Genomic DNA, 21717 nt, shown 5'->3' with positions numbered 1-21717 from the left:
GTAGCTGGAGTGCTAATATGGGTTGAGGTCCCAATGAGTATTTTTTAAAAATTCCCATTTTGAACCAGGTTGCTAATTGGTTTGAATAATCTCACATTCCTTCTGCGCATAAGAAGCATCAGCGCACGTGGAGTTTGGGGCAAGAGTTCCAGTATTTTCCATGCCCCTCTGCAAGTTCTTGGGTTTACAAGGCAGTTAGTCAAATTGTGACTATCTGAACTAAATCTTTTCAAGAGAATTTGCTTGGCTCATCCCCTCCTGGACAGTTCAGAAATTTCACAAATGACCATGGCCAGCAGGCAACGTGGGTAAAACTGAGAAGGCCCTTGAGTTGTGTGCGAGAGAGCAGCCGTTCTTGGCCCGTGAAGACAACTGGATTTATGTTCCCAAATATCAGTTGTGCTTGTGTGAATAGTTTTTGTCCAGATTCAGGAAATGAATGAAAGTTCTCCATGGTGGCCCATGAAGCTGAGTTTAATACAATGATTAGGTACACCCTGCTTCTCCTGATGGGCCCCAGAAGGGGAAGGCACTCGGTTCTGTGCCCCCCAAGAGAGAGAGGACCATGTTCTATTGGGGACATGCTAGAAAGGAGGCTGCCAGTCGTGAAGGCTCATGTAGGGCAAGTTGGTGGAGCCTGGAGAGGTGACCAGAAGGGAGAGAAGAGAGTTCTCTAGAAACTGAGGATCTATTCTTCAGAGAGTGTAGGGTAGTGATGAGACACAGTTTCCCCAACCTTGAGGAGGGTGGGAGGGGCTTTAACAGTACAGAACCCTGCATGGAGGAGGAGAGGGAGACACTTCCTCAGTACCAAGGGTTTCTCCCTTGTCTCCTAGGACCTCATCCCTCCCAGTTCCCAGCCATTGACAACTGCCTCCCACCTTTATCTGATGACAGGGCAGGAGGTGACAGGATTCTGACTGAGCAGACAGGGGACCAGGGAAGGAGCAGGCTTAGGGCTCCAGCCCAAAGGTCCCAAGGCATAAGGATTGTGCTTTGATTTCCAGCAGGGATCCCATCAGAATATTCACATTTCCTTCACATCCCGTGCAGCAGAAGCTTGCACTGCCCACAGCCTCATGCCCCCAGCCCTCTCCACGCCCTCACACACGCCCACAGATCACAGGGGTGTGATCCTCCTCCCCAAGGACCTTTCTTCCCTAACCTGAACTAACCAGCAGTTCTTCCTAGGTCTGTTTCCAGTTTTTTTCCCCCTTGACTCTGCTCTGACTCTGCTTTGACCAGAACTTTCAGGATTTCTAGGACCTTTAGCATTTACATATTCTAACATTGCCTGAGGTAGGCATCTTCTTTCTCCTACTGGTTGGTAAGCTCCTTAAGCATGAGGACCCTGTCTCAGCCAGCCTGTGTTGCCTTGTCTCTTGTAGGACAAACAGTCATTGCTTAGTGGAGTTTGTAGGGCTCCCGAAGATGCGTTCAGCTACCCAGCTACTATAGGGGATTCCAAAAGTAGAACAAACTTTTTCTCGTGCTAAACATCCAAGATGACTAGATAATAGGTTATTTTGTCTTCTTGTTTACAAAAAAAAAAATCTTTCTTCAAAGCACCAGATTTTTTAAATGATTTTCAAAAATTACCACCTTGTCTCTGAGTTTTCAGCAAACGATAGTCTTAAAGCTGAAAACCTGGAAATTGCTTTACTAGGTCTGGCGGTGAAGCTGGTAGTGTGGGCAGGAGCCTCTGACTCTGGGCAATTTGAACCTCAGTATTTACAACTGTGAAATGGGAATATTCCTACCTTGCTGAATTATTGCCAAGTTTAGCAGTAATGTACATAAATGGCCTCACTCAGCGTCTGGTGTTTATTAGTTGCTCTAAATGGTAGCTGTAGCTTCTGCCATAAGCAGTTTACTATTACTACTACTATTACTATGACTAATTGGGAATCTGAAGTCACTCCCATGAGAGAACTGGACTGGACCAGAAACTTGTTATGTAGGTTTCATCGGTTGAGAACCATCTATTCAGCAGCTTTCACTGCTGTGCACTTCTTGCTACTCCCTCCCTCAATCTTCTATAAAATCCAAAAGGCAAACAGCAACTCCCTTTCTATTATAATCTGTTCAACAAATACCCATGTGCCTTTGCTATGTAATAATTCACAAAGATGAGTAAGACATTTTGGTCATGACCTTAAAGATTGTAATCCAATTTAGCTGTACCGTTGACTTCTTCCTTGTGATGCCTTTAGAGTCTATGAAAAGCAAATTCTTAACAAAATATTCTTTTTTCACCACCTGAAATTGCAGTCACAAATGAGGCAACCTAAGCTGCATAGCTTGTATGGGCCCTGATTGCGGTTCCTAATCCCCTTACCGGTGACCAAATCGAACCAAACTTCAGACCTCTGGGGCTTTTCTAGGATGGTCCTCCCTGTGGCATGGGACATACATTAACCAGCAGAAAGACGCAAGTTATATTTACACTTTTACACTCTTCAGGGAGGAGGACAGACAGACCCCTTGCTTTCCAGAGGAGGGAGAGAATTGTGTTCAGGAGTCTCATTACCGTGACTCAACACCCTGAAGTCTGCCAGTGAATTTGGGGGAGACTTTGGTTTGCTTTACACCATACCCTCTTGTAGTTATCTGAGCAAGGTGATGGCTCCGGTAGAAAAGAAACCCAATAGCTATTTAATCAAACGTGTCTGCCCTAGTTCTCTTGATGATGCTGGGACACGGTCATTGTTGATGGAGTAGTTCTTAATTTGACCAGGAAAAAGGGGGGGAAAGGTAGTCATCTCATATTTATACAAGGCCCTGCTGACTGAGAACCAAGCCCACATAACGGTCCAGCTTCCTTCCAGGTGCCTGATCATCCGTCAGGTCTTGACGTTACTTGCCATACACAGACACGGTTCTTGAGAGACAACGTCGAAAAGAAAGAGAGAAATTTACAATTCCTAAACCTTGACATTCTCCTCCTCCCCACCGTGGACTAGGAGGTGCCAAGATTCTAAGAGCTGTCTTCTTTAGAAACAGTATTGCTTCCTTTAGACCGTGGGAAGCGTTCGTGGTGCTGCCTTGGTGTAACAGGCAGCTTTCCGAACAGTCACAAATAACAGGCCACGCCTATTCGCCGCTTTGGGTGTGCTGGAAACGTGCGTCGTCTCACATACCCAGAGGAGATCTTAATTAAAGCTTAATTATGGGCCATAAATATGTTTTATTTTGGAGCCCAGGAGGTGGGATTTTTGATTTGGGGAGATGTGGGGCCTAATAAGTAGGCAGGAAAGGGAATGTAAACAGTGACTGAGCCCTTTAATTTGTCCCCTCTCAGCGCGGTTCTCAAGGGGTTTCCAGTTACAGCCTGAGCCCCGGGAAGCACCTGCCCCCTGCCCACCGCGCCCCACCGCAGGGACCTGCGCGTCGTCGCCTTGCGCCTGGTCACGTGGCCCCTGGCTTCCGGGGAACACGGAAGGGCCCCACGCGGGAGTGAAGAAATCCAAGGAGTCTCGCGAGATGACGGGATTTTATTGGTCGCTCACTCCGGGGGCGCTGTGAGGGAGGAGGTCGGGAGAAGGGGCATCGGGTGTCTGGTCTTCCTGCTCCCCTGCACACCTCACCGCCCTGGGTTGGTCGTGTGATCTCGCCCTCCGGTCCCCCTGCCCTCCTCCCGTCCACCTGGCTTCTGGAAGCTTCGCGTCTCCCTCTCCCTGCCGCTGCTGTGCTGTGTGCCTGGCCTAGGGCGACTTACCACACCAGGTAAATTTTACTGGGCCTCCTGGGGCCGGGCAGGCACAGCACAGGGATCTCCACCGGGGTGGGGCTGGAGACGGGGAAGTAGCACAGGGTGGCGGGGGACTCGGGCACGGGCCCCGGGGACAAGGAGGGGGGGCTCATGAAAGAGGGAATGGGCCCCGGAGGCAGATGGGGGGAGGGGGCCTGGGCCGCTGGGGTGGCAGGTGGCACGAGTGGCAGGAGGAGGCAGCAGTAATTGGAATTGAGCGGCCGAACGGGGGAGAAAGCAAAGACGGAGCAGTAAGGGGAATATTCAACACAGAACAGGGGGTGCTCGCTGCTGTCACCTGCACAAAAGAAAAAGAGCAGTCAGGAAGCAGCACTCACGGTGGGTAAGGACATAAAAAAAAAAAAAAAAAAAAAAGCCTGTGAATGAATCAGAACTCAAAAAGTGTTCTTCGGGCGGGCGTGTCCAGGTGTCCTAGCGGCAGCAGGCTTGGATCTCAGAGTCACTGAAGAGTTAACTGAGGGACATGGCCTCATCATCACACCCTGTTCCAGCCAATAGTCTCTGGCATCCCTGCCAGACGCAAGGAAGTTCTTTCCCCACCATGTTCCTGCGTGGAAGCGCTGGGTCCCTTCTCCTCTCCCACAGCCAGTCTAATTAGCTGTGCTGGCAGCAACATACGGTGGCTGGCAGGGTCTCACCTAGATAAGGCTCTCCCCCCACCAGTCCTCCAGCTGTCCACAGGAGGAGGTGGCGGTCATGCCCTAATCTGGCCTTTCTGCTGCAGAGAGGAGGCCTGGGAAAAGAGAAAGAAGCAGAGAGATCCTGGTGGGATCGTGGAAAGGGAGAGGGACCAAGGAGGAGAGAAGCAGTTGGGCGAGGGAGGCGTCCAAGTGAAGTTAATGATTTGCTCGCTAACCTCACACTTAATCTGCCAGCCTTGCTGGAGGCTGAGTGTGGGCACCTGATGGAGTCACGATCCAGAGGGACCCCCTCGTGCGTGACAGATTTCTCAGCTCTGCAATGAACCAGCTGGGTCACCTTGGATCAACTGCTTACCTTCTCGAAACCTGTTTCCTCATCTGCAAAATGAGACAGGTGTTTTCTCTAGCCTTGTTCCTCTAAGGGTGGTCCTTCGACCACCAGCATGGATGTCCCCTGCCAGCTCAGCTCCTTAGACATGCAGAATCTCGGCCCACCCAAACCTACCTAATCAGAACCTGAAGCTTCTCAGGGTCCCCAGATATCTTTCATCAACTTTAAAGTTCTAGAAGCAAGGCTCTGAGATGGGTATCCAAACCTCTGTGATGACAGTCACCTGTAGTGCTTGTTAAAGACGTGGTTTTGCAGGCGACTTTATTGGAGATTCTGAGATTCTGATGCTCTGGGTCAGGAATAGGAACCCGGAATGTGCGTTTCAATCATGTATTTCCCTGCTGATTCTTATCAGGGAAATTTGGGAAAGAGTGCAGCTGAAATCAGTTCCAATTCTAAAATGCCATCATTCCACGAACCATCCAGTTGAAAATCATTACCTCCAGTATAATGCAGGAGGCGGTCCTTATTTACTTGTATCCTGTGTAGAATCTGATGCGATTATCTGTTCCTTCATTTCCAAATGCCTCCCTAGGCTCCTGGAGTGGCTCCTACTTTCCACATCGTTTCTCTGTGATTGTCTTGTCCTTCTGTCCTTTCTCCACATTATCTCTGCTTGCTCCATACACTCTCTCAGGAAAGACACTCTTCGGCCCCCTTGCACTCCAGGCCCTTGAATTCCTGCTGGCGGCCGGGAGCTCTCCGCTGAGCCACAGACCTGGATCATCAGGTGCTTCCTGGCGTTTCTTTCTGGCCAGCCTGCCTGCCCCTCAAACTCAACACTCACGGAAGGTGGTCCACTCTCTTTTTGCTTTCTTAGCCTCGGCAAAGGCGTCCTTCACTGGCCTAGTTTCCTAGGCCAGAACTCCAGCTTCTCTTTTGTTCTTCCTTTTTTCTTATCCTCACACCCAAGGGTCACCAAGTTCTGCCAGGTGTACTTCCTTGAACATTCTCAAGCCCAGTCCTTCTCTCCCCACCCCCCCCCCCACCCCCTGACCCAAATCCCTCTGCTTTTAATCTAGGCTCAGCCCTTGTTTCTCTCTGGGTGTACTGTACCTACAGTTTGTCTGGTGCCTCAGCCTCTGTCAGACTGCCCTCACCCTCCAGCAGTCCCCTTTCCATGTTGGTCTGCTTTTAAAAATGCCAGTTGAATTGCATCACTTCCCACTTAGATCCCCTCTCTGGCTGATTCTGGGACATTCAAGGCCCTTGGGGACCTGGTCTTTGCCTACCTACAGGGTGTCTGCTTTATAGTCTACACTTCCTAAAGCAGAATTTCTCAAACTCAAATGTGCCTACAGACATTGCAGAGATCTTATTAAAGGGAAGTTCAGGTTCAGTAAATCTGGGCTGGGACCTGAGGTTCTGCATTCCTAACAAGCTCTCTGGTGATGCCTCTGCTATAGTCTGGGGATGCTTCAAGGCCCAAGGCCCTAGACTACTTGCCATTCTTCGACATGTGTCTGTCTTTCCCCCTCTTTTTTGTCTCTCTCTTCTATGCCTTTGCATACTCCATACCTCCTCTGGGGCACATCATTCTTGCCTTCCCCGCTGGCTACATCTCCTGTCCTTTAGGAATTACACCCCACTTGTCCCTGACCACAAGCTCGTGGAACTTACCTTTGTAGGGACATGTTGGTGTCCTGCCCTCCCACTAAGCTGTGAGTCCCTGGAGGACCGGTTCTGTTTGTTTTATTTTTTTCTGTGGCCCCGGCACCCATGCAGCACCTGACAGGTAAGCATGCAGTGAGCAGAATGTTAAAGTGCAGGATGAATGGGTGATGGATGAGGAAATTAAAGCATCCTGGTATCTTTCTCCTTGGGACAGCAGGGCTGATTGGATGGATTTGTAACATCCCAGAGGTACTGGAGAAGTACATGACCTCACTGATAATCAAATAGTTTTTTTTTTTTTTTTTAAGATTATTTATTTACTTACTTATGTGATCTCTACATCCAGTGTGGAGCTTGAACTCATGACCCCAAGATCAAGAGTTGCATGCTCTTCTGATTGAACCAACCAGCCTAAAATTTTTTATAGTGAAGTTGTAACCTCTCTTACATTTCATACTAAAATGACTTTGGTTGTGCGGCTCATAAGAAGATGCCAACCCTGGAGCAGCAGGTGGTGGTGGGAGTAGGCTTGATAAGCAGAGGGAGGACTGGGGACTGACCTTTACCTAAGGCTTAGGCTCTCCCCAAGATTTTAATCTTCCTGTCTACCTGGTGAGGTAGGTAATAAACTTGATTTTACTGATGAGGAAACTGAGTTCAAAGAAGTTGCCAGCTCACATTCAGAGGGCTATAAAGTGGTAGGCCAGGAGGATTCTGAGCCAGCACTTCAAATTCTGGACTCTGTGACGTCCCTGAGCCCCACTGTCTCAGAAGCATTACCATAAATGACTGGGAATTGATTCTCTCTATAAAAGTGGGAGCACTCACTTATTTGCTTTTTTTCTAACTTGGGCAGATGGCCTGGAAAATTTGGGGGCACCAGTGGACCTGCCTGGAAATTCATTAATCTTGGCCTTTTGAGAAAATCTTCATCAGGATTTATTTGCAAGGTAAGTTATGAAGATTTGGGATTTGCCTCAAATTTCTCTTCCAGGCTGCCCCACAAATAAATATTTCACAACTCAAAAGAGACAAAAGTTATGTTAGATATTTATCTTTTTAAATCTAAATTCACTGCTCTTTCTCAGCTTTACAAGAACACATCTTCATGATAAGCCATTATTAAGCTGAATAGGTTTTGCTACTCCTACAAATTGTGAATCTGGTAATGACTAACATTGGACTCAGTAATAAGTGAGGATAATTTCAGAACTCTTGGCTTTGTTTTAAAGGGCAAGGTTTTGGAAGCAGGCTCCAGGACTCCATCCAGATCCGTTTTCCTGGCACATAACTAGGAGACGGTGCCCAAGCTCTAGGTGACAGGAGAGGGCACACTCATTTCCCGTGTGTCTGGAATTGAGGCAGAGAGGTCTGCAGGACTCCAGGCGCCAGAACCCCACAGCACAATGGCCTTTGGATGCCTCTATGCATCCTGGAAAGGAGAGGTGGCTCCTTTACAACTCAGGCTAGGGTTGGGTGGGGTCTAGGATGCAGGCAGGAGTCCAGGAGTTGGAGGCCACCGTAGCTCCCTGCACTTTTCTGTCCCCCAGCATTCGCTGGGCCTGCAGACTGCTCTGCTTCTCACAGACCCAAACAGAATTCTGAAGTAGAAATACGTAACACTGCTAGGCTTCTCTTCCACCTTGTATCAGTGTTCACCTTGCTCATGAAATAGGGTTTCTGAATCCACTGCGCATCAGACACAGCTGGGTCTTGACTCACTGCCTGAATTTTCCATGTCTTTTTGGAGATAAAGCAAATCTCTGGCTTGGTGAATGCTTTCTGATTATTCATTTTTTCCCCTTTTGTGTTTTGCTTTGTAAATTCAGGGTGTAGCCAAAGTGTCTGTACCTACATTTATATCAGGATTTAAAGAATACAACTCTGATTTTTGGTAAAGGGAAATAAGATTGAGGGAAGGCGGGGGACAACATTAAGACAAAGAAAGCCAGGTTTTCTAGTTCATTCTCTAGTGAATACAACTCTCACATTCTAGAGATCATAATGCTATGATTTACCAAGTGCTTATGGTATCCGGAACCATTATAATGGTTGAGCATATGTTTTATCATTGAATCTTTACAGCAGTCCCAGCAGGTAGGACCTGTTTTCACCCCCTACTTTACAGATGAGGAAGCTGAGGCACAGAGAAGTCACTTGCCCAAAGGCCACACAACAAATAAGAAAGGAGCCCAGATGCATTTTGACTCTAAAGCACTTGCCAAACACTACATGGAGGGAGATAGTACGGAGAATCACAGGCCAACTCACTTAGCAACAGTTCTGTGGAAGACACAAACTTAATTTAAAATGCGTGAATTCTTTCTAATAGAGTGTGAAGACCAGTGAAAATCTGACACCTTCTCAGTTATAAATATATTTGTAGAGGGCACCATTGGTTCCTATATTTTAAGTAGCCTTCTTAGGGGTTCTAGATGGTAGTTCACATGGACATAAGAAAAATCTCCTTTATGTCATGAGTTACCATTACATAGATTTGCATGTAAGGCAGGCCACATTTCCCAGCTATATTATTGTATTCAGGATACAATAGCATAGCTCAGTGGGGGAAGGTTAGCCTATGACATAGATGTTGCGAAGGAATTTCTTTGGGTTTGATGCTTCAGTTCTGCACAGAACCCCAGTTCTGAAACGGGAAGAAGGTTTGGTGATTGACTGCTGACATTGGATCACCCCCAGAAAGCTTTAGGAAAATATTTCTCTACAGAGGTGAAGGAAAGCAGGAACCTGACCTGTGAATTCACCCAGTGAACTGAATCAATGTGTCCAGATAATTCAGGCCCCAAATCATCTTTTTTTCTCCAACAGCAGGGTATTCATTTGATTCCCCCCCCAAACCCCCGCCCTGAGTTGCTAGCGCCACTCAACTAGACTTTTCCTGAAAAGATTCTGCTTAAATTCTCACCATGTCTCTGGGCTCTCATTTCGCTGTGCTAATTAAGGAACTCTGAGGGTGCATCTACACATGTAAAATGAGTGGATCTGAACACACCAACGCTTTGCTTTTGGCCAGCTTCGTGAATGCTGTTAGTTTGCTGCGCGACTGCTTCGGCTTCTGTGGCAACTGGCATCAGTAACCAGGACTGGTAGCCTTACTGGACAGCCGGGGCCCAGTCCGGCTTCTGCCTGCGTGGGTCTTGGACATGGTCTAGGGTCCTAAGAGGATAATAAAGGCGCTGCTTTTTCAAAAGCTTTTCCTACAAGTAACATCCCTCATTTGATGAAATAGATATCTTTCTGCCAACTTGGCTTTCCTGCCTAAACCTTGGTGTTTTCCAGGCTAGTAATTCTTCAAACGTGATATATAGAATATAAAGTGAATTAATTCTTCCTTTTGTCAGTGTTGTAAGTTCCATATGGAGTTTGCTTAGTCAGAGAAGCATCTGTATTAATCACACAGACCAAAATCATCTTGTGGACCTCAACTGTATATCTTAATGATTTTTCTCCACAGATGAGAAAGCAGCCCCTGCGAATAGCTACCCTGTTTTGGTAAGAAGGCTAGAAATTACATTGAATGAATGAAATGGCATTATTCGAACTTAAATTCAATTTTTTTTCTATTAAAAACACCCCCAGTTCAATAAATTACAATGTGTATTTTGAAATATTTGGGGAATGATCTTATCTGCTCTATTCCATTCTTAAACAGCTGAATTAAAACCTTTCTTTCTACTAAAAATTTTCAAAATGAGAAGTTGTTAAGTATTGATGATACTTTCCCCTGATTAAATAAGGAAAAAGAATTCAGGCTTTGCTTGAAAGGACATCATTTCAGAAGTCAATTTGGTTTTGGGTTTTTTTTTAACTTCATTAAAGCAACAAAATGTGGGTGGTTAATCTGAGGGAAAGCTGCCATTTTCTAAAAATGCATTAAGACTTAACTGGACGGGTGGTTGCATGACAAGAGCTATTTAGGATTAGAAAGTAGTTGTGATTTGTATTTAAATGAATTGTATGCTATTTACAAATTCCTCAGCAGTTAATTTGGATCGTTTCCACTCTACTGTAAGCAGAAGGCAAACCTTTCTGCTTAGTTACCCCAACTTCGAAGTCTGTTCCCAGAGGAATCAAGTTTGTCCTCCATATGTTGGCTTTGATGGGGATGAGCCCGAGGGACTCTACGCTTTTACTTGAATTTATCCTCTTTTTGGATACTATTAAATCACTCCTGCCTCAAGCAGAGGACTGGTCTCCGCTTCAAAGGCAGCTAAAGAGTGAGTTATTTACCAAATCACACAAAAGGGAGGATTTATCAAGCCCCTTTTCTCCCAGAGAGGACAACCCCAGAACTGGAGGACTTTATTACTCTCTTTCTTGGCTATAAATTATGGCATTCAGATGCTTTTGAAAGCTTCTCTTCATGCTCTTGCTTGAGTCATAAAATTTGATACCTGGGGCCAAATGCCTTTTATTCACCCCCTCCCTCCTCAAGGGTGAAGAAGATGAAAAAGTGCCCGTTCCAGGCAAGTGCCACACAAAGCCAATGATTGGTCAGAAAATATGGGCAGTGAGAACAGTTACTCTACGTAATTCACACCTCCTTGACCTGCTATTCTATCCTGAAATGAATTTTACCGTTTGCACAAGATCACTGGATCCTCCAAAGCCTGAAGTCCCCACTGGGAGAACACTAAGTGGAGCCAACAGCACCAATCTGATTGTTGTCATTACCTATAATACTGGGATTTTAGATTTTGTGAGTTTGAGTAACTCAGCCACTCACCTGAAGAGGGTTTGCTGGGGCTTGCTTTCTCCACTTTCCTTGGAGTCATAGTACTTTTATGTTTCTGTTTGACTGATGTTTGGTCAATTGCTGGAAGTTTGGAATCACACTTAACCGCAGAACTCTTGGTGGATGGTCTTGGTTCAGCCAGAGGATCCTCCTCACCAGAACTCTACCAAAAAGGAAAGGTGTCTGAGTATCAGTGCCGAGTAGGTCATCTTTGCTATGCAGAGGAGAGACGAGCTGAATGCATGGACTCCTTCAGCACGAACACTGGAGCATCCTGCCACGCTTAATATGCCCTTTTACCAGGGAGATTTTGATGGACTGTATCCATTTAGAAGTATCAATTAGAAATAATAGCAAAGTTAATGAGTCTATTTTGCAGAACACTATAAAAAGAAGGCACTTCTGTGAGTTCATCTTTTAGAACATTATGAAAAGAATGCATTTCTGACCCTTGTGGAAACCCAACCAGCTCATGTTAAAGGCTACATATGAAAGCAGGAGAAGCAATCAATGCCCTTAAACTTCTTGCTTTTGTTATTTGAACCACTTTGGGGGTGGGTAAGGAAAAATGTTCCTTCCGGTAATCATATACTTAATGATGAAAAGGAAATTTACATTGTGTGTTGGGACTGAAAAGATGGGACCTAGGTTTAATATTCTGAATTACTGTGTGCAGTCTAAGACTAATCTTGAAAGTCCCTTACTTGTCAGTTCTCTATAAAGAAGTCAATATAAATTTATGCCCAGCCAAATCATGATTCCGGCAGTGTCAGAGCAGCTTGGCACAGCCTTCCCAACACAACAAAAATGATCCAGACGTTCATCGTTTTATCCTTTGCCACAACTACACCCACCAAAGAAATAATAAAAGCAGTGAAAATGGCTATGGGAAGCCTGGTCATGAGAGGGGGGTTAAGTCCTACATTATGATTTTTTTAAAAGATTTATTTATTTTGGGAGGGAGGGGTAGAGGAGGAAGGAGACAATAGCCCCAGGCAGGGTTTGCTGCCAGGTCCATGAGATCCGGACCTGAGCCCAAACCAAGAGCCAGACACTCAACCAACTGAACCACCGAGGCGCACCCCCCCCCCCCCACCCCCCCCCCCCCCCCACCCCACCCCCGCCCCCCCCCCCCCCCCACCCCCCGGCCCTCCCCGCCCCCCCCCCCCGCCTTGTGGTTATAGGTCCTGGTGGTATGATTTGTAAAACACTGCAACATACAAAACCCCAAGGTTCCCCCCCCTCGCCCCCCCGCTTAGTTCTCCCACAGGCACATTAGTCCAGTATTGGAAGGTCCTCTGTAGGCAAGAGTGCTGTATTAACGCCCCTTCTCCACTCCCCAGCTGTGGCGAGTGTGTATTGATCTCCCTCCCCGTTCTCGCTGACAGTAGTGGCATTTTCATTTCAAGGCTCCTGACTCAGGAAAATACTCTGAGTAGCTTTGAATCATTGGGCTCAACGTAAGACAAACTGAACTCTAAGAAAAGTCCCCTACTTGTCAGTCTTTTCCAAAGAACTCTGTATAAATCTACAGGTGGACAGATCATTATCCTCTAAGATTATAAGTCCTGTTTTGTAATTTAGAGTCTGGATACAGCCTTCAAACAAGTAATTATTGTTTCTCTCTGTTGCTTCAGAAAACAAATCAGATAAGGGACAGGGAAAAGAAAGGACTTAATGAATCGGTTCTCCATTTTCCTTTTTGATTTGAGAATTTAATAGAAATCCTTGAAAATGATTGTGACATGTCAAAGATGAAGCATTATTTTGTACCTGAGCTTGAGACAGGCTGTTTTCAGAGTACGAAATGTGGGTAGGTTTTAATTATGATGCCTACGACAGTGAACTCGTGATGGAATTTCTTCCACAAACTGCCCAAAACAAACACCTGCCATTAGGGTGTGGATAATCCGGCTCATGCAAGGGTCTGTTCTTCAGCCCTCCCTCCCTTCTCTTTTAAAAGATTTTACTTATTTATTTCAGAGAGGGAGAAAGAGCACACGAGCACACAAACTGGGGAGACTGGCAGGGAGAGAGGGAGAAGCAGACTCCCTGCTGAGCAGGGAGGGGGGGCCCCCCCCTTGCGGGGCTCAGCCCCTGGACCTTGAGATGAGGGCCTGAGCCAATGGCAGATGCTTCACCGACTGGCCCCCTCAACCCTTTATTTCTAACCAATGCAAAGACAGAAAAGATGCTCTGGGCTCAGACTACCAATACCCTCAGTTGATAGTATCAGGAACAGTAATGGTGTCCACCATTACTAGTGGGTTCATCACCCTCAGCCAGGGCAGGTTTCTTTGCTTGCCCTAGGCAGTGGTGAACTGGGAGGAGTGGGTTGGTGACAAGACTTTTTATTGGGTGGGTGTTAAGCCATATTTATTTTTCCTTCATCCACTCATACCTCAAGCCTTTAATAGCACCAAAGGTGAAAGAAAGTTTGGCCCCCTAGATAGTGCCTATTACAATGGAATTGTGTGCTTGCGTTCTGAATACATCCTTTTCTGGTTCCTGGTTCCATAAAACTTACTTACTTCTGGTTGGTAATCATTCCAAAAAGTCCAGAAATGGCAGCTGAAAGAGGGTGTTTTGTCAGCAGGAAACTAAAGTCACAATGGCAGGAACTATAATACTTCTGAATGTGCTTGCTTCTCTGAGTCATCGTAAGTAAATCATTTCAACTTTCTGTGCCTTTATTCACGTCCTCTTATGATCTGCCATTTTCCTCTATCCTCTTCTATGGAAACTCATCATATTATCCAGGGAAGAGGATCCTTGATGGGACAAGTCATAGTAACTCAATTCTGGCACTAAAGCATAGTATTCAGGACTTCCTGGGAGTGAATCCTGGCCCTTTCATGGAGTTATTTTGTGATATAGGGTTAGTTTTAGTTCATCTCTCTGCTTCTCAGATTTTTTTCATCCATGAACAATAGTGGTCTACCTTTTGGTGGTTCTTTGAGGATTGAATGAGTTAAGAAGTGTTGATAGCACTTAGAACAGTGCCAAGCATCCAGTAAGTGCCATGCAAGTGTTGGCTTTTGCAATTAGTTGTTCATTCATGTTCAGCCATTAAACTAGCTAACTACTGAATATTAACTACATATTGTTGAGAGCAAAACCAAATCCCCAATGAAACATTCTATTGGATTGTCACCTAATCCCAAGAAATGGGAGCAGAGAACGTGGATCAGTTCCTTCATTGGACTCTTGGTTTCTTTCAAAAGCTATATAATTTATGAACATCAGTAGTCAGTAGAAATGTACCTAGTCTTAAGAAAACACGGTACGATTTCTTTTTCACACAGTAAATGGAAAACATTTACAATGTTTAGAGATTATCAAACTAATAATTAAATTATTTTGATTTAAAGTTGATTTTAAAACAGTCTTTTCCTCTTGTAATTTTGAATAGTAATTACAATTTTCATTCCTTTCCCCATATGTTCCTAAGTTGAAATGTCACATGGAGGTGGAGGCAACAGCACACTGCTATTCCTTTGAGGGAAGAAAAGCAGCTCTGTCTTTCAAAATCCCAGTCTAAAATGTTTTTTAAAAAATGAACTAGAAAAAGCTTTAAAAAATCAAGCTATGTGATACATGTGAGGATTTTTTTCTCTACTTGTAATTTGGTGAGAAAGTCCTAATGAAGCCATGTGACCTAAAAGAAATTATTGTCAAAATTAACATTTTCTAGAGCATTATTATATTTGTACTTAATGTTTTCCAAAAATCCCAACTTGCTCTTCTGGCCTAATAGAGATATTACCTTGCCCTGGACTAGGCTCTCTCAAAAGACAGAATCTCTTTCTTTCTCTTTCTCTCTTCCGAAAAGGAAAAATCTCTTTCTCTCTCAGAGAAGGAATCACATGAGGAAGAGAAGGAACTTCTGTCAGAGAATGCAGTGGCACTGGGCACTGGAGTAATGGCTTAGTGATGCTATAATGATTCTAGTTAGGCCTGGGAGATGGAGACCCAAAGGTTGAGAGTGGAATGCATTTCCTCAGGGATGTAAGAATGACGAGATTTTTTATATGAGACCTAACAATGTCGAGTCTGGAAAGGCAAGGTGACAGTGAAAAGAGATGATTAGTAGAGCAAAGGAGACTGAAGTAGTCAGAGACAGAAAAGACCAACTTATCTTTCAGCTCTTGCCTGATGGCTCATTTCCAAGACCCAGGAAACTGGTCTCTACTGGTATGCCACCTCCTTCCCTCCCCCACTGTGTGCTGCTGAATTCTGATTGACGGAGACACTAAACCCATTTTGCCACATGTCATGTGATGGGAAGCTGGGCTGAGCAGATCTTCTGACATGGTGTAGACCAGGGTACAACCTGCTGGGAATAAGAGGGAAGAGGAAAAGAGTAATGTCAAGCTAGTGCCAGAGAAAAGACCGTGTGTTTTTGACATTCAAAATGATTGTGTTTTCATGAGAGTATGAAGGACCGTGATCAAGATGGTGGTCCTCGACATTCAAACAGTATCAACATGGGAAGGATGACCAAGGCCTGTGGGTGCAAATGTGTACTTTCAAAGTCTCCAAACTCCACACCCATATTGTGCCTCAAACACAAAAACAGCCTTAGAAAATTGAGGGTAGCTCATATAAACCGCCTTCTGGATAGGGAGGCCCCCTTTGTGTATTCAAGAACCATAAAGTTAGCATGTTCTACTCAGAATGCTGGCCGTATCACAAAGCAGGCTAAACTTTCTCTTATCTAGAAAAACTCTAAGAGCAGCAAAGCCCTGCCCATGTTCAGGACAGTTTTGAGCTTACTAGAATTGTAAACTTCAACAACAGTAAAGAACAAGGATCAGTGACCCTTTTTGGGTTTGACGTTTTTTGTGCAGGGTTGTTTGTTTTTTGGACTCAGGTACCACTTGCCAGAATCAGATTGCTGCTTAACCCCATTTGTCTCTCCCTCCTGAAGATATGGCTGCCAGATGGGGCTGGGTAAGAGCAGGATCAACAATAAACCTTGGTCTCCATTTTTGCCACAAGATGCTTTTTGGTGGGGCGCCTGGGTGGCTCGGTGGGTTGGGCCGCTGCCTTCGGCTCAGGTCATGGTCTCAGGGTCCTGGGATCGAGTCCCACATCGGGCTCTCTGCTCAGCGGGGAGCCTGCTTCCTCTTCTCTCTCTGCCTGCCTCTCTGCCTGCTTGTGATCTCTGTCTGTCAAATAAATAAATAAAATCTTAAAAAAAAAAAAAAAAGATGCTTTTTGGAGTCAGATGGGCTGTCACATGTATAAATATCGTGCACACTGGTCTATACCATTGACCTTGGTAAAGAGACACCCCCCCCACCCTCCCGCTGCCAACCTGCTGTTGTCTGTGATTCTCATGCTAGCAGGTTAGAATGACTCAGCCTGAGACACTGATCTGAAAGCAGTAGTGGCCTTGATGATTAATGTCTGATGACCACTGGGTCTGCTCGCTGAAGGACGGGCATGTGGGACTCTTGAGTTGGCTTTGTGCTTACTGTCCATCTCACTATAGAATGGCCTCTGGGTGAAACTCAGAGCTGCAAGCTACTGAAATAGCAAACATGACAGATTTCCTGACACTTGCTAGGTATTCCTTGTAATGCAAATTGATCCCTTGTGTGTTGTAGACATACCTGGGTGGTGACACATTTTTATGCTTTTGGGGACAAGTATGTATGCTATTCTCTGGGATAGAGTTCTTTGTGGTGGGCAGTGGGTAAGGAAGTGGTATGTGGCCGGAAAATGAAATGTTGGATTTTTAAAATTTGAATGTTACAGTGTAGTGTTTATTTATTAAAAGGTTTATTTATTAAAAGATTTATTTGATAGAGAAAACAAGCAGGGGGAGCAGCAGACAGAGGGAGAGGAAGAAGCAGATTCCTGCTGAGCAGGGAGTCCAACATGGGGCTCGATCCCAGGACCCTGAGATGATGACCTGAGCCGAAGGCAGACGCTTAATGAACTGAGCCACCCAGGCGCCCCCAATGTAGTGTCTAGTAGCACATTGAGACTGCCCTCAGTGGGGATTTCTCACGGGCAGTGTGGCTACAATGTATTTCTCCTCCATTCTTTATTTGAATTCACATTCCCCTTTTAGCTGAGAGGAGCATCTGAGGAACGTGAAAGATTTGGCCATCAAATGGAGATCACCTACAAGATTACCTCCTACTCAAAAGAATATATCTAAAATGTGGGAATTAACTGAGAAGTATCATTTGCAACTACTATGTCTTCAACCCCATGCTAGGCACCATGAAGGAATCTGAAGACAAAAAGCTTGCAGTGGGAGAGAGAAGATTATACCATACGAGCAAAATGCAAAACATTTAATTAAGCGATCAGTTGGGTGGCACCAATTCTGAATTCCAAAGGAACTCACAGAAAACGATGTGAAGTCAAGGCAGGGTTCACGAGGCAGGTGGTGGTTTCTGGAACCTGAAGGATGACTAGTAACTGAATCGATTAGAGGCAGCACAGGAGCCAAGGTATGGATGGAGTAAGAAGTCAGGCGTGATTCTCAGACAGCAGGGCAAGGGGCCAGAGCAGAGAGTGTGGGAGGAGCGGGAGAACAAAAGCTGGATAGCAAGGTAGGGTCAGTTGGTGGGGAAGCGGCTCTGAAACTCAAGCAAAGGATTGAGAGTCAATATAATAGAGGCTGGAGGTCTGAGTAGAAAAATGCTTAGCACGGTGTTAAGACTAGCATCTGTCTTTCAGAGTGGGAAAATAAAGCATCCCTTCCAGATTTGCCAGTGAAATAATCTTTTTGTAGTTTCAGTGGCCTATTTTTATAAAGTATAATTCTTCATTACAAAAGAAATGCATGCTCATAATGGAAAAATAAAAACAAGCCTAAGAAAATTTAAAACCTTCAAAACTGCATTAACCTTGAAATAAAAACTGCAAATAGCTTGGTCTGTATTCTTTAAGACTCCCTTTTCATGACTGTGATGGAGGCAACCAGCTTTCCACCGAGAAACACCTTCTCAAGTAATGAGTTGAAGCTAGATATGGCCGCCCACCTTGAACTGAACCCCTGCCACTGGATGTGAACTCAGGAGGGAAGTCTCACCAGCCGGTGGGAGTGGGAGTGATCTGTGCATTCTGCTTCAGTGTCTGGCTCAGCACTTCCCGTTGCAAGGTAACAACTTTGAAAGTCGGGTGTTGAAGACAATCGAACCATTATCAGCCTGTCTTGAAAGTCCTGGTGGAGGAAAGCTGCCTGCCTGCCGATCTGGTTCATCTAGCCTGAACTGTCACAGGCACAAGAACTTCCGTCTTGTAGGAGCTGCCATGCTTTGGGTCCTGTTGTCACAGCCACTGACCTTACTCTAACACACATCAGTGCATATATATGAATAGGATTAAAAAATAGAATTGTTCCGTATCTACTGTTTCACTTAATGATACAGTGCATCAACAGATACCTGTTTAAAATTTTTTCAGTCTTAATTTGAAGATTTTCAGATCTACAGAGAAGTTGAAAGAATAGTACAAATGACACCCATTACTCTTGGGCACCTCTGTTGGTTAAGCAGCTGCTTTTGGCTCAGGTCATAATCCTGGAGTCCTGAGATGGAGTCCTGCATTGGGCTCCCAGCTCAGTAGGGAGTCTGCTTCTCCCTCTGACCCTCTCCCTTCTCATGCTTTCTCTCTCAAATTAAAAAAAAAAAGGGGGCGCCTGGGTGGCTCAGTGGGTTAAGGCCTCTGCCTTTGGTTCGGGTCATGGTCTCAGGGTCCTGGGATCGAGCCTCGCATCGGGCTCTCTGCTCGGCGGGGAGCCTGCTTCCCTGTCTCTCTCTCTCTGCCTGCCTCTCTGCCTACTTGTGATTTCTCTATTAAATAAATAAAAAGGAAAAAAAATTTAAAAAAACAAAAGAATCTTAAACCCAAACACCCATTACTCTTTAGCTTGTCAGGTTACACGTGTGTGCTCTCATGCATGTGCTCTCTATGTATTCTTTTTCTGAAGAATTTCAAAGTAACTAGACTTCATGATACTTCACCCTAAATACTTAAACATGCATCTCCTATCAAAACATTCTCCTACAAAGCCACAATATCGTTTATCTTACCGAAGAAAATGTAACAGTTCCATGACATTGTCTAATATGTGGAGCATATTTAGATTGTCCAAAAATGTCTTTTTAACTGTTGGTTTTGATCTGTGATCCAATCAGAGTACATGCATTGCATGCAGTTTTATGTCCCTTTAGTCTTTGGTTTTCATTTTTGCTTTTTTCATTTTTTAAAAAAGATTTTATTTATTTGACAGAGATCACAAGCAGGCAGAGAGGCAGGCAGAGAGAGAGGGGGAAGGCAGGCTCCCTGCTGAGCAGAGAGCCTGATATGGGGCTCGATCCCAGGACCCTGAGATCACGACCTGAGCTGAAGGCAGGGGCTTAGCCCACTGAGCCACTCAGGTGCCCCTTTTTCCATGTTTTTTTTTTTTTTTTTTACTGTTTTGAAGAGTCCCAGCCTCATAGGTCTTAGGTTCCGAATTTGATTGTGTCCTCATAATAAAATTCACATTAACCATTTTCGGTACGCATATTCTATAGGTGGTGTGATATTCTTTATAACATCACATGTCAGCACCTCACAGTGCTGTTTGATAATTCTGTTTGATCTCTAGGGAAAAGTGGTGACTACCAGATTTCTTCAATGTAAAGTTATATTCCCCCCCCATTGCAATTAGTAGGTAATCTTTTTTTTTTTTTTTTTTTTTTTTAAAGATTTTATTTCTGTACCTGACAGAGAGAAATCACAAGCAGGCAGAGAGGCAGGCAGAGAGAGAGAGAGAGAGGGAAGCAGGCTCCCTGCTGAGCAGAGAGTCCGACGTGGGACTCGATCTCAGGACCCTGAGATCACGACCTGAGCCGAAGGCAGTGGCTTAATCCACTGAGCCACCCAGACGCCCCTTAGTAGGTAATCTTATAGAAGATTCTTTGACACTGACTAGCCTATTCATAAACAACATTTTACCCAATGATTTTAGCATCTTTGGATGTACTTTTCCCGATTTTGTAATAACACAGAGATAGCAAAATGATGATTTTTCTAATTCTGTCATTTCTTCTATAAGTAATAGTTGGCATTCTTCTCTAAAGGAGAAATCCCCCCCTTCTCTTTTATTTATGTATGTAATTTATTTATTATCATTGTGGTCTCAAGGATATATTTTACTCAGTTACCTCATCACATTCTTTGATGCTCAAAATGTATCAAAAATGGTTCATTGAGTTTGACTTTTGACTTGTCTTTGAGCACTTCTTTGCTTTCTGGTATAATAAAATATCATAGTTTTGCCTTGTATTTTACCTGTCTCAGGCCTGGAACCCAAGAAGCTCTGGGTCCTTTTAGTTAAGACAGTACTTAGGAATTAATATTTGTGAGGTGCATTCATTGCTAGTGGCATAGCATTGTTCCTCAATCCTTTCAATAAAATTTATTAGAAATATGTATTTTAAAAATCATGAATTCACAGTGATATTTCTTATTAAAATGTAACACTGTAAGGAACTTTCCCTTCCTTTAATAATTTTATATTTGTATTTTATGTTTATGCCTTAATTATATTAATATTTTTTGTTTTAGTCTGTAATAAATGTGAAATAATGTGAAAATTACAATACAAATATTACTCTAAGACTAAACCCACTACATAAAGTTCATTTTTTCTTGGTAGTTCTCTTTATCTTCATAATATACTCCTCAATTACTGGATGGATCTATCATAATTCTTTCTGTTGATCATATTCTTTGCTTCCAGCTTTTTGCTATAATAAATAATGCTATGATGAATATTCTTACAGATTTATACACATCTTTAATTATCTCCTTAAGTTTCCCAAAGTGGGAATTTATATTAGTAGATTAAAATCATTACAAAGATTTAAAGTTTTTTGTTCCCAAATTGTCTGCCAGAAATATTGGTGTCAATTTACATTTCTAGATGTGTATGAGAATGCCATTTTCTCTAGAACTTTTCCAGCTATTCTCTTTTTAAAAGTCTTGGTCGGGGTGCCTGGGTGGCTCAGTGGGTTAAGCCTCTGCCTTTGGCTCAGGTCATGATCTCAGGGTCCTAGGATCGAGCCCTGCATCAGGCTCTCTGCTTGGCGGGGAGCCTGCTTCCTCCTCTCTGCCTGCCTCTCTGCCTACTTGTGATCTCTGTCTGTCAAATAAATAAATAAAATCTTTTTAAAAAAAAAGTCTTTGTCATTTTGGAAGAAGATTATAATTTTGATTAGTTACTCATACATAATTTTAATTTCTTTTTTTTTTTTAAGATTTTATTTATTTGTCAGAGAGAGAGCGAGCGAGAGTGAGCACAGGCAGACAGAGTGGAAGGCAGAATCAGAGGGAGAAGCAGGCTCTCTGCGGAGCAAGGATCCCGATGTGGGACTCGATCCCAGGACGCTGGGATCATGACCTGAGCCGAAGGCAGCTGCTTAACCAACTGAGCCACCCAGGCGTCCCACATAATTTTAATTTCATTATTATACAGGTTCATTTATCTCACCAACTTAGTATATGCCACCTAGTTCTTTTTTTTTTTTCC

General features: G+C 44.4%; 1 protein-coding gene and 1 long non-coding RNA gene across 3 annotated transcripts in view; one reads left to right on the top strand and one right to left on the bottom strand.

The window, feature by feature from the left end:
• Positions 1-3642: 3642 nt before the first annotated feature.
• Positions 3643-19963, top strand: LOC132003166 (uncharacterized). Of its 2 annotated transcripts, none has more exons than XR_009400154.1 (3): positions 3643-3726; positions 7275-7368; positions 19892-19963. It is a non-coding gene; the product is annotated as an uncharacterized LOC132003166 (long non-coding RNA). The 2 variants fall into 2 exon arrangements; XR_009400153.1 differs by lacking the exon at positions 19892-19963 and adding an exon at positions 9894-9941.
• The window catches only part of MARCHF10 (membrane associated ring-CH-type finger 10), a 48510-nt gene continuing 30501 nt past the window's right edge, over positions 3709-21717 (bottom strand). Inside the window, exons 4-5 of the mRNA XM_059378489.1 lie at positions 11166-11337; positions 3709-4049 (exon numbers count right to left, since the gene is read on the bottom strand). Of these exons, the coding sequence (XP_059234472.1) occupies positions 3715-4049; positions 11166-11337 (507 nt within the window). The 3' untranslated portion in view covers positions 3709-3714. The remainder of the gene's footprint in view (positions 4050-11165; positions 11338-21717) is intronic.

Source organism: Mustela nigripes, chromosome 16 (assembly GCF_022355385.1).
Source record: "Mustela nigripes isolate SB6536 chromosome 16, MUSNIG.SB6536, whole genome shotgun sequence".
In the NCBI taxonomy this organism is placed as follows: Eukaryota; Metazoa; Chordata; class Mammalia; order Carnivora; family Mustelidae; genus Mustela; species Mustela nigripes.
The sequence above is the reverse complement of the archived record's forward strand: the minus strand, read 5'-3'. Positions and strand labels throughout refer to the sequence as shown.